The sequence below is a fragment of the Patella vulgata genome, chromosome 9 (genome assembly GCF_932274485.2).
Source record: "Patella vulgata chromosome 9, xgPatVulg1.2, whole genome shotgun sequence".
Lineage (NCBI taxonomy): Eukaryota > Metazoa > Mollusca > Gastropoda > Patellidae > Patella > Patella vulgata.
Window position 1 is genome coordinate 27888497 of NC_065887.2, and position 12681 is coordinate 27901177.

The 12681-nt window shown below is 34.2% G+C and overlaps 1 protein-coding gene across 4 annotated transcripts in view; it reads right to left on the reverse strand.

Annotated features, from left to right (window-relative positions):
• LOC126807939 (cell death abnormality protein 1) overlaps positions 1-12443 on the reverse strand; it is a 30807-nt gene extending 18364 nt beyond the window's left edge. For 3 of the 4 annotated variants that reach the window (XM_050532820.2, XM_050532817.2, XM_050532814.2), the window contains exons 1-7: positions 12356-12443; positions 10622-10864; positions 9470-9703; positions 5092-5325; positions 3837-4070; positions 2392-2625; positions 1191-1424 (exon numbers count right to left, since the gene is read on the reverse strand). In XM_050532820.2, coding sequence (XP_050388777.1) covers positions 1191-1424; positions 2392-2625; positions 3837-4070; positions 5092-5325; positions 9470-9703; positions 10622-10864; positions 12356-12376 — 1434 coding nt within the window. In that variant the 5' untranslated portion in view covers positions 12377-12443. The remainder of the gene's footprint in view (positions 1-1190; positions 1425-2391; positions 2626-3836; positions 4071-5091; positions 5326-9469; positions 9704-10621; positions 10865-12355) is intronic. The other variant, XM_050532816.2, reaches the window with a different exon arrangement.
• Positions 12444-12681: the final 238 nt, after the last annotated feature.

The following is a 12681-nucleotide window of genomic DNA, read 5'->3' on the forward strand; positions in this document are numbered from 1 at the left end:
GCAAATATATCTAAAAGGGACTCTTATCTTTGGGATATAAAGATATTTTAAGTTTCATCAAAATCAGGACAAAAATCAGGACAAAAAATTGTGACTTCTAGAGGGTCCACAACCTTGGTATTACAAACTTTTACATAATTTGCATACAAGGAGCGACCATTTCCACTTCGTTGGGCAGTTTAGTTTCAATTATCCCGAAATTTGGACTCAACCTTCATTATGGTTCTACGGTAATATAATTTAAATGTACAAAAATCGTGACCTCTAGAGAAACCGAGATATATTCGAAAGTTGGTTTTTTTTTAAATCGGATAAAAATTGTGACTTCTTTGAGGCACCACACGCTATAAACGCGATTATTCACTCCATCAAGGGCCATAATCCTGGAAGTTAAGGCTTGATATGTGCCAATATCGAAAGAAACTGAGATCTTTGTTTTATAAACATACATTTTAAGTTTCAGAGGGTCCACAACCTTGGTATTACATACATATACACAATTTGCATACAAGGAGCAGCCATTTTGTTGGGCTTTTCTTTTTTGATTTTTCCGAAATGTGGACATATAAAAATATTTCTCTGTTGCTATTCATGAATGATGTTAAAAGTATATATTATTTATACCTAAAAAATACTAAATTTGCCCTCCTACGATCGAACAAAATAACTGTCGAAAATTGGTTAGCAGGGTGAACCTTTCATCAGAATACGAGAGGAATCTCATTTAAAATTCTAATATGGCTAATTAAATAACAATCACTTTTGAAAGAGAGGAAGGAAAGTCATTCCACACATACAGAGAAACTTTGGAAACACAGCAAGTTTTAACAAATGGATGATTGTAAATATCATTTGAGAGATACACTTTGATTTTGTCATTTTAGGGATTGTTAATCCCTTGCAAACTAAAATATTGTGAACGATGAATCTGTACAAGGAATAACAGGCCTAAAACGGTTGATTTCTGTTCAAAACTGAAAATCTGTCAACATTCGTCATCCACAGCAGAAGATATATATCACAAGCCAGGGCCACGTATGCGTGTCACTGAAACCTTTTGATAGATCTCTTTTTAATCCAATTGAACCAAAGTCAACAGATTATCTACCTTTGATGTCTTCTTAATTAAATGTTAAATAATCAATTTGAGTACATTTGGTGCAAAATTATTTAATAATGAAAATACTTACACTGGGAAGTGGACAGCATCCATATTGACCAGAAGACAGTTTACAACATGTTGTACTATCTGGACATTGAGATGTTCCACCAGGACAGACAACATCTTTCACTGCAACAGGTTTAGCTGCTATTTTCTTAGACATGAAAACTTGACTTCCATCTTGTTTAAGACACTTGCCAGCAGAAACATCACAAGTTGTACCACTTGGACAGCAATGTACCTGATCTGAACAACATACAGCCTGGAAAACCATTTAAAACATTATAAAATATTTTTCTATTGTCTAAATATTTTCAGCTAAACCTACTACAAGTAAATTTAACGTCAACTCTTGAAAGATGTTCACAATCTGTACAAAGCAGTTGGTCTTTCCCGAGGGTTCAGGATATTGATGAATAGTGATCTTATTTGTGGACCAGGAACTGGACCCCAAGCTCTACACATCTTGTTGTTCTTGTTATTGAGGGTGAAACTCTACAAAATAAGTCTAAGTCTCTGCCAATTCAAATACGATTGACATGAAACACAGCATATTTGGTTCCTGGTCCATATGGTACATGTACTACCATACTTGGTATTACATGTGATACAACCATAATATGTATTACAAGTGGAACCGCGGTGCCCCAGTGAGTAAGACATCAGCTCGCTAACCTGCATGTCCCGTGTTCGATCAACTTTTTGGCTGAGAAAGTTCATCAGGATATTCCAGCATGGTCCATCTTGTCAATGATGTAGGATGGAGAGCCTGGCAAGGGACAACCTATAGTCCTCAGGATGGGACGATTTAAATCACAAGTATTGAAAGCTAAAAAATTGGTTAGAAAACCTTTAGATTTACATCATTTTCTAATGTAAAAGTAACCATAACAATTCTGGCGTAAAATAACATTAATTTAGCAGTAAATTTTTACCATTATCGAACACTAACCAAATCTAACCAAAATAACATACGTAAAACAAACCATAAATGTTAACTGGGAAGTGATGATGTTCAAGCAAAATTTCCCTCAATGCACACTGCATTATGTATGTCCAGTAAAGGATGTTAAATCCCATTTTATTTTGTATTCCATGTGTATGGATTGTGATTAAAGTCTTAACCCAGCATCCACAATAAAGAACATTAATCTATAGTTGAAACATTTTATCTTCAAGAACTAAAATTAATATTGTTTATTTTGAAAAAAGTTGAAAAATATACATACACTAGGAAGAGGACAACATCCATATTGACCACTGGCTTGCATACAACATGTTGTACTATCTGGACATTGAGATGTTCCACCAGGACAGACAACATCTTTCACTGCAACAGGTTTAGCTGCTATTTTCTTAGACATAAAAACATAACTGCCATCTTGTTTATTACACTTGCCAGCAGCAGTATCACAAGTTGTGCCACTTGGACAGCAATGTACCCCATCAGAACAACATACAGCCTGGAAAGTCAAAGTGAATTAAAATATATTTCTTTATTGCCTTTCATGTATGATTATATTTAGCTAAAAAATACTAAATTTGCTATTCAACTCATTCCAACCCTCTGATACAAGTATCTTCATGTTAAGAGATGTAACATAGCCCCATCTGAATGAACAATATCTACACCACGAAGTCAAAGTATTCATAGCCATTGTGTAATGTTTTTTTAGATAGGAAAAATGAGAGTTAAGAAATAGAGAGACTGGTTTACTCTCATCAGATCTAAGCAAAATCAAAAAGAAAAAAGAGAAAGGGAGCATTTCCTATGTAGAAACATGTACCTCTCAACAGAATACGAGAGGAATCTACTTTGTTTTTCTCAAACTCCTCATTTAAAACTCTGATTTGCTAATTAAATAACAATGACTTTTGAAAGAGGGGAAGGAAAGTCATTCAACACATACAGATAAAATTCTTATAAATGGATGATTGTACACTTTGATTGTCATTTTAGGGGTTGGTAATCCCTTGCAAACTAAAATATTGTGAACCTTGAATCTCTAAAAGGAATAACAGTCCAAAAACGGATCATTTCTGTTCAAAATTGAAACAGATATGATGAATTGAAAGTCTGTCAACATTTGTCATCCACTGCAGAAGATATATATCACAAGCCAGGGCAACGTATGCGTGTCACTGAAATCTCTTGTTAGACCTCTTTTTAATCCAAGTTAACAGATTATCTACATTTGATGTTTTCTTAATTAAAGGGACAATAACACTCTTGCTGGCTTGAAAGCTCCAGAAAATAAATAATATCTCTATCTAAGTACTAGATGTTTAAGTGTCCTACTTGTTATGTAAATTATCCATTACATCCTATTTTACTTGTCCAGAGGGTTCGAAAATATTTTTAAATCGAAGTTTCATTTGAAAAGGTTTACGTTAGACGTTTCAAACCATTATGATGAATTTTTCAAAATTTTTAAATAAGGTGTGTTAAGATGAAATTTGTATCATCAATTAATTGAAATATTCTAAAATAGTACAATTTGTTGACCAGAATAAAGATTGTGACATATTATTCAGTTACAACAAGAGTGGTATTGAGCCTTTAAATGTTAAATAATCAATTTGAGTACCTTTTAGTGTGGATTAATTTTGTTCAAAGTTTGATATTTTCTGAAAAATGCAAATGGCGCAAAAATATTATAACGAAAATACTTACACTGGGAAGTGGACAGCATCCATATTGACCAGAAGACAGTTTACAACATGTTGTACTATCTGGACATTGAGATGTTCCACCAGGACAAACAACATCTTTCACTGCAACAGGTTTAGCTTCAATTTTCTTAGACATGAAAACTTGACTTCCATCTTGTTTAAGACACTTGCCAGCAGAAACATCACAGGTTGTGCCACTTGGACAGCAATGTACCTTATCTGAACAACATACAGCCTGGAAAAATATTTAAAGATTATAAAATATTTTTCTATTGTCTAAATATTTTTAGCTAAACCTACTACCGGTAAATTTAACGCCAACTTTTAAAAGATATTCACAATCTGTACAAAGCAGTTGGTCTTTCCCGAGGGTTCAGGATATTGATGAATAGTGATCTTATTTGTGGTCCAGGAACTGCATTCCAAGCTCTACACATCTTGTTGTTTCTTGTTATTGAGGGTGAAACTGTACGAAATAAGTCTAAGTCTCTGCCAATTCAAGAACAAACGACATGAAACATGGCATGCTTGATCTTTGGACAACTGCCAACTAATTGACAAACTTTGATTTTTGATCTGATGTCACAATTTCAACATGGCAGTGACAACATCATGCTCGGTTCCTGGTCTATAATACAACCACAATATATATCACAAGTGGAGTCGCGGTGGCCCGTTGAGTAAGAGGTTGGCTTGCTAAATTGGAGGTTCCGCGTTCGATCTCCTTGTTGACAGAAAGTTCATCAGGATATTCCAGCATGGTTCCCCATGTCAGAGGTGTAGGATGGAGGGCCTGGCAAGGGACAACCTGTAGTCGTGGGATGATTTAAATCACAAGTATTGAAAGCGAAAAAAATTGGATAGAAAACCATCTGATTTATGTCATTTTCTAATGTAAAAGTAACCATAACAAGTTTTTACCATTATCGAAAGCTAATGTAAATCTAACCAAAATGACATAATGTTAACGTTAAACGAACGATGAATGTTAACTGGGTAGTGATGATGTTCGAGCAAAATTTCCCTCATTGCATACTGTATTATGTATGCCCGTGTTTAGTAGTCCAGTCAGTGCTGTAAAGGATGTTAAATCCCATTTTATTTTGTTTCATGATTGGAATCGTAATCCAATGCATATGGTATTCTGATTAAAGTCTAAACCCAGCATCCACTAAGAACAGTGATTTACAGTTGAACCATTTTTTCTTCAAGAACTAAAATTGCTTATTTTGAAAAAAGTTGAAAAATATACATACACTAGGAAGAGGACAACATCCATATTGACCACTGGCCTGCATACAACATGTTGTACTATCTGGACATTTAGATGTTCCACCAGGACAGACAACATCTTTCACTGCAACAGGTTTAGCTGTTATTTTCTTAGACATAAAAACATAACTGCCATCTTGTTTATTACACTTGCCAGCAGCAGTATCACAGGTTGTACCACTTGGACAGCAATGTACCCCATCAGAACAACATACAGCCTGGAAAGTCAAAGTGAATTAAAATATATTTCTTTATTGCTTTTCATATAAGATAAAAGTTTATATTATTTTTAGCTAAAACCAGTGGCTGCCAGGCAGGATACGCCCACATTTTCGAGAGATGGATAGAGAACAAGCTAAAAAGGAAGTGATTTTTCCTACAGTCAAGGGCCATAATTCAGAAAATTACAATTCGATATGCGCAAATATCGAAAGGAACCGAGATCTTTGGGTTATAAACTTACATTTCAAGTTTCAACAAAATCGGATAAAAATTGTGACCTCTATAGGGTCCACAACCTTGATATACCATATTTTTACGCTATTTGAGAACGAAGGGCGGCCATATCGTCTGTCAGTTTTGGGTTGATTTTCATGAAATTCGAAATTAGCCGTCCTTAGGGTGTAACGGTAATATAAAAAAACTTTTTTTTAAATCGGATAAAAATTATGACCTCTACAGGGTCCACAAGCTTAAAAAGCGATTTTTTGTTTAATCAGGGGCCATAATTCTGGAAGTTACGGTCCGATATGCGCGAATATCGACAGGAACCAAGATCTTTGGGTTATAAACATACATTTCAAGTTTCAACAAAATGGGATAAAAATTATGACCTCTATAGGGTCCACAACCTTGATATACCATATTTTTACGCTATTTGAGAACGAAGGGCGGCCATTTTGTCTGTCAGTTTTGGGCCCATTTTCACAAAATTCGAACTCAGCCGTCCTTAAGGTGTAACGGTGATATAATAATACGATTTTTTAAATCGGATAAAAATTATGACCTCTATAGGGTCCACAAGCTAAAAACGCGATTTTTCGTACAATCAGGAGCCATAATTTAGGAAGTTACGGTCCAATATACGTGAATATCAAAAGGAACCAAGATCTTTGGGTTATAAACATACATTTCAAGTTTCAACAAAATCGGATCAAAATTGTGACCTCTATAGGGTCCACAACCTTGATATACCATATTTTTACGCTATTTGAGAACTAAGGGCGGCCATTTGGTCTGTCAGTTTTGGGTTGATTTTCACGAAATCCAAACTCAGGCGTCCTTAGGGTGTAACAGTGATATAATAATACGGTTTTTTAAATCGGATAAAAATTATGACCTCTATAGGGTCCACAAGCTAAAAACGTGATTTTTCGTACAATCAGGGGCCATAATTCAGGAAGTTACGTTCCGATATGCGCGAATATCGAAAGGAACCGAGATCTTTTGGTTATAAGCATACATTTCAAGTTTGAACCAAATCGGATAAAAATTGTGGCCTCTTCAGTGTTCACAAGCTAAAAACGTGATTTTTCGTATAATCAGGGGCAATAATCCATGAAGTTACAGTCCGATACATGCCAATATCGAAAGGAACCGAGATCTTAGGGTGATAAACCTATATTTCAAGTTTCATTGAAATCGGATAAAAATTGTGACCTGTAGACTGTTCACAAACAATTGTGGACGGACGGACGGGGCGACGACAATATACGTCCACATGAAAATGTTGGCGTATAAAAATACTAAATTTGCCATTCAACTCATTCCATCCCTCTGATCATGTATCTTCATGTTAAGAGACGTAACGTAATCCCATCTGAATGAACAATATCTACACTGAGAAATCAAAGTGATCATTATGGAAGAATAACACTGCCAAAATTATTTTAATGTTCACAATGCAAACTGCATATTATGACAGCAGTTCAAAATACTTATATTAGTTTCCCAGTTTCCAAATTCCATTGTTCCACAATACCAATGTCACAGTGTTAAAATACAGAATACACTTTTCAATAATACAAATACAGTATAATAGTTATTTGCATATTACCGGTACACTTCTCAATTCTACATCTTGCATTATAGAAAAATGCAGAATAGAACTGTATATTACAACATATACCTTATTTGGGATCTACGACGAAGCTCATTTGCATAAGGAAAAAAGTCTGGACATGGACAGAAATTAATAATTGTGACCCCCCACAGCATACTGAGTCACAATGAGGAAATTTTGAAAATTGAGTTATTGTTATTTTCACATTCTCAAACTCATTACCTTCAATTTGATGTACAGTTTGTTTGAATTGGGCAAAAATTGACTGAGCTGTGTCCATTAGAAGCTACCCAACTCACAAAAGTAAGTTTTGAGAAAAAGCAAGTCAAAGATTTGGTATGTTCCAAAACAAAATCCCATAGCAACAAGGCCATTTATCTGCTGTTTTGTCGTTGAATATATCTTTCCATGGGTTTTCAGGGGTGCTGAAGACGAAAATCGTAGTAAAATTTTGATCCATCTATTTCCGCAATTTATTTGCTATATTTTGTCGTTTAATATGTATTTTATTTAGGATTTCGCTGGTGCTGATGACGAAAATCGTAATAAATGCACTCCTTTCGTAACGAAACATCCACAACACATACGGCATAATATTCACATGATAGTGTTATACTGAAAAACAATCTATACATTAGTAGTCTGTTGTGTATAATATAACTTTAGTTGAGATTAACTCAGTTAATCTCATCAATTAATTAGCACCTTAATGCCAGCTAGTGGTCAGGAGATTAAGATTGTTGATTGGATAATCATCAAAGAAGCCGCAACCGCTGTACGCATGTTCATTTAACACGTGAATTAAAATAAGATTTTGCGTGTACGATAGGTCTATTACTATTTTCAGGTACCGTGACATTATCAAAATATGAGTCCCTATAGAAATGTCAATTTCATAGTCAATGCTTACGTTCACTTTCGTGCATTTTGGTTTTGATGTAAATATCAACATTATTCAGAGGATACTCAATGGCAGACTCGAGAATCGTCGCATTTCAGTTCATTCTCATTTTTTTCGACCCATTGTGATAACAGAATTTTAAACAATAATATCCCAAATGCATTCCTTATTTTGCATGCCGTATGAAGAAGCGACGTTAAATGGAATTCAGCTAACAATAAAATTCTCTTCGAAAAGAACATTATTGGCCATTTTGTTTATTTCATTTAAGGCCTATAGATTATTTTTTTTAAAGATGATATGAGATATCAAACAATCACCACTTGGATTAATTATTCGGAGTAAATAATGAGTTGTCAACGGCTTTATCATTGACCCGTGACAGTTGATTAGTAATAGTATTACTCAATGACACACACCCGCTTGTCGATTAATTTACATCATCAGCCACGTGGTTTCGATTGACACTCAACGGCAATCTATACGATCAGAATTATTTTTTTTTTCTGCCACTTATCAGAGTGAATTGCATGTAGGTACCCAAAAACATTGCCAAAAGCAATAATTTATCGATAATGTCTTGCACGCTGTGTCCGGGCCAATCAGCAATGAAGTTGTGTGGACAGCATGGCAACAGGCGGAGTTTATTTATATTTTTTTTTTGGGGGGGGGGGGGTGTAAAACTCGATTGTATCCGTTCAAAATCAATTCATCGACAATATTTTGATCATATTATAAACTAGAGATGCTCCGCTTTACAACAATGCCAATTGTTATGCAAGGTGAATGACCGGTCGTCCCACTGCGAGCTAAACTAATTTCGCCGAGAATTTTGAGAAATAGGACAGATTTAAGAATACGGCACTCTTACAAAACGTTCAAATACAGGTGTTTTAAAATGTTTTATTGCTATTTTGATCTCTGTGTCGATAGATGGTATATTTATAGACTCATTTTTGTGAAAATCTTAATTTTGTTCAAAAGCAATATTTTCACTTATTTTGTCTTTATCTCATTATTGATTCTCCTGCATTCCGACTCATTTAGATGCGGCTGGTCACAATTTACGCAAATGTTTTTAACTCCAGCGCAGCAATCTTTTATAGAGACAAGAGTTGTGCCGATATACGTCAAAAAATGCCTCATAATATTAATTAATGTAAAATAATCAGTTTGAACATCAAGCGGCTAAATGTGACAACAAACTTCCATTTAAGATCAGTGCCTATGCGTGTCACTGAAACCCAAGTCAACAGATTATCTACCATTGATGTTTTCTTAATTAAATATTAACTAATCAATTTGAGTACATTTCAGTGTGGATTAATTTTGTTCAAAGTTTGATATTTTCTGAAAAATGCAAATGGCGCAAAAATACTATAATAACGAAAATACTTACACTGGGAAGTGGACAGCATCCATATTGACCAGAAGACAGTTTACAACATGTTGTACTATCTGGACATTGAGATGTTCCACCAGGACAGACAACATCTTTCACTGCAACAGGTTTAGCTTCAATTTTCTTAGACATGAAAACTTGACTTCCATCTTGTTTAAGACACTTGCCAGCAGAAACATCGCAAGTTGTGCCACTTGGACAGCAATGTACCTTATCTGAACAACATACAGCCTGGAAAACCATTTAAAACATTGTAAAATATTTTTCTATTGTCTATATATTTTCAACTAAACCTAATACCGGTAAATTTAACGTCAACTCTTGAAAGATGTTCACAATCTATACAAAGCAGTTGGTCTTTCCTGAGGGTTCAGGACATTTATGAAGAGTGATCTTATTTCTGAACCAGGAACTGGACCCCAAGCTCTACACATCTTGTTGTTCTTGTTATTGAGGATGAAACTCTATGAAATAAGCCTAAGTCTCTGCCAATTCAAGTACGATTGACATGAAGCATGGCATACTTGATCCTTGGACCACTGCTGATTGATTGATTTTTGATATGATGTCACAATCCCAGTGACGACGTCATGCTCGGTTCCTGGTCTATATAGTACATGTACTATCATACTTGTTATTACCTGTGAAACAACCACAAATACGAGAAGGCTGAGTGCTGCGGGTATGGTTATTTAATCCAAGTCAAAGCAAAAAAAATTGGCTAGAAAACTGTCATAAAATTAAGGTTAGATTTACATCATAAAATTAATGTTAGATTTAAGTCATAATATTAACATTGGATTTACGTCATAAAATTAACGTAACCATGATCATATCGGACGCTAACCTAAATCTAACCAAAATGGTGTTAAGTGTCACCATTTGGTCAAAATTTCCCTTATCATAGTACACTGTATATTGCATTTGGCCATTTTTAGTATCCCAGTCAGTGCAGAAAAGTATATGTAGGACGTTAAACCCCATTTTTTATGTATCATGATTGGAATCTTATTCCAATGTGTTTGGATTGTGATTAAAGTCTAAACCCATCATCCACAATAAAGAACACTGATTTATAGTCGAAATATTTTATCTTCAAGAACTAAAATTGCTTATTTTAAAAAGTAAAAAGTTGAAAAATATACATACACTAGGAAGTGGACAACATCCATATTGACCACTGGCCTGCATACAACATGTTGTACTATCTGGACATTGAGATGTTCCACCAGGACAGACAACATCTTCTATAGTAACAGGTTTAGCTGCTATTTTCTTATCATCTTGATTGTTTAATAATGCCCTTTCTATTGTCTCTTGAGATTTAAAATACAAGGTACCACATGATACCACAGTTAAACTAACCGCAACCAAATATATACTTTTCCACATCTACACAAAAAGAGAAGAAACAAAAGGTGATACAAATGGGTATGGTAATTCAGATGTCTAAATAATCATGAACCTGAAATCTTCATTTCTGAGTTATGAAATGTTTTTTCAATGTTATGTTTTGTTTTTTTTTGTTGTTCTCCCTGGATAACTAACTTTAACTATAATGTATTCCAAATTTACATTCATAGAAGTGAGTTAGTGGGATAAAGGCTTTCTTCTATGCCACAGATTTTGTGGCTTAATATCTCTCTACAAGATAAGATTTTTATTATACTGAAACATCAATTGAGGAAGGCAAACAATGCACACAAATAACGATCAGTAATAATATATTTTTCCTAACAAAACAAATGATATCAATTAGCCTACATATACTAATAAGATAAATCCCATACACATTTACATAAAAAAGATCAATGACAATAAATATATAAGTGCATGAGGAAAAGAAACAAAAATGAAAAGTTGAATATTGTAGGAAGTCATATTGCATTATGGAATATCTGATTTTATGTTTTAATACATACATTGTAATTCATTATATAAGTACAATATTTTGTTTGTTAATCAATACAGTTCCACATCCACAGTAGCATGTGACAATCAAACAAATTTGCATGTGACTATTAATACTGACTCAAAATGTCACTGCAGTATACTGTAATCCTACAGCAAAAAAAAGGACACTATATTGACTTATTTCCTTGTTTTACTATGACTTTCAAAGATACCGGTAGTGTCTTTGCATTAATTTATTTCTCAAGTTTTATCATTTGCATACCCATTTATAGTATCATTGCTTAGTCACCACAGATTATCTTATACCGTAATATTATAAAGGAAAACCCAACTATTTTGAACAGACAATAACAACAATCAAATGACAAGTCACTTTAATTCACAATGACATTTACAGCAATCCAGCAAATATTACAATGACAATTAATGTCATCCTAAGAAACTTCACACAAAGCTGTACAATATTAATTAGTCACTCATTGTCTAACAAACAATCTGATGCAAGATATAAACCGGTATAGTATAGCCGTTTTTATTGACTTGCCAAATCGATTTGAATTTAGTGGAGATGTCATATGACAGTATAGTCAATTTCAAAGTACTTTGCCCAGTTCGTTAAATGTGCCGATAATTAGCTGTAAACAATTCTTGTGACTGCATTGACATAGATAGAATGATAGTTGAAAAAACATGTGATCACCCAATCAAACAACACCTGGAGGTGATTTGGCGATTTGGGGTAATCGCTTCGGAAATCGGTGTCGATAAATTTGTTGATTTATGGTTTGAAATAGAGTTAAAGATGAAAATTTGATTGAATGCAAATCACTTTGTCTAATCTGTGGCCGATAAAAACGTTATGAATAAAAAAAAATCAATATTGACTCGTTTATAACATTTGTCATTCTCCACGAATCAACTAATATAATTAATAAACTATTAAGTTTCAAATGAATACTGTCTACCTACCATCGCACTACACATGCTCATAAGACTTACTTCCTCAAAATACAGCTTTTACTTTCTGTGAAAAACCACCTACAAATTGTCACATGATAAATAATCACGTGACGAAGACTTGTATACCCAGACTCTATCACAAAAACAGCCTTAATAGTAAGTGCAGGTGGACTACACTACACGCAAAACAAAATCTACAAGATAAACCTGCGGACATTTTAAAATGCAAGATAATTTTTAAGTCTATCTGCTGGATAAGGGCATGACAAAACCCGTAAAAACATAATACTGTATGTATACTCCTCGCTTGATTAGGGGTGGGAGTGGGGTTTCCT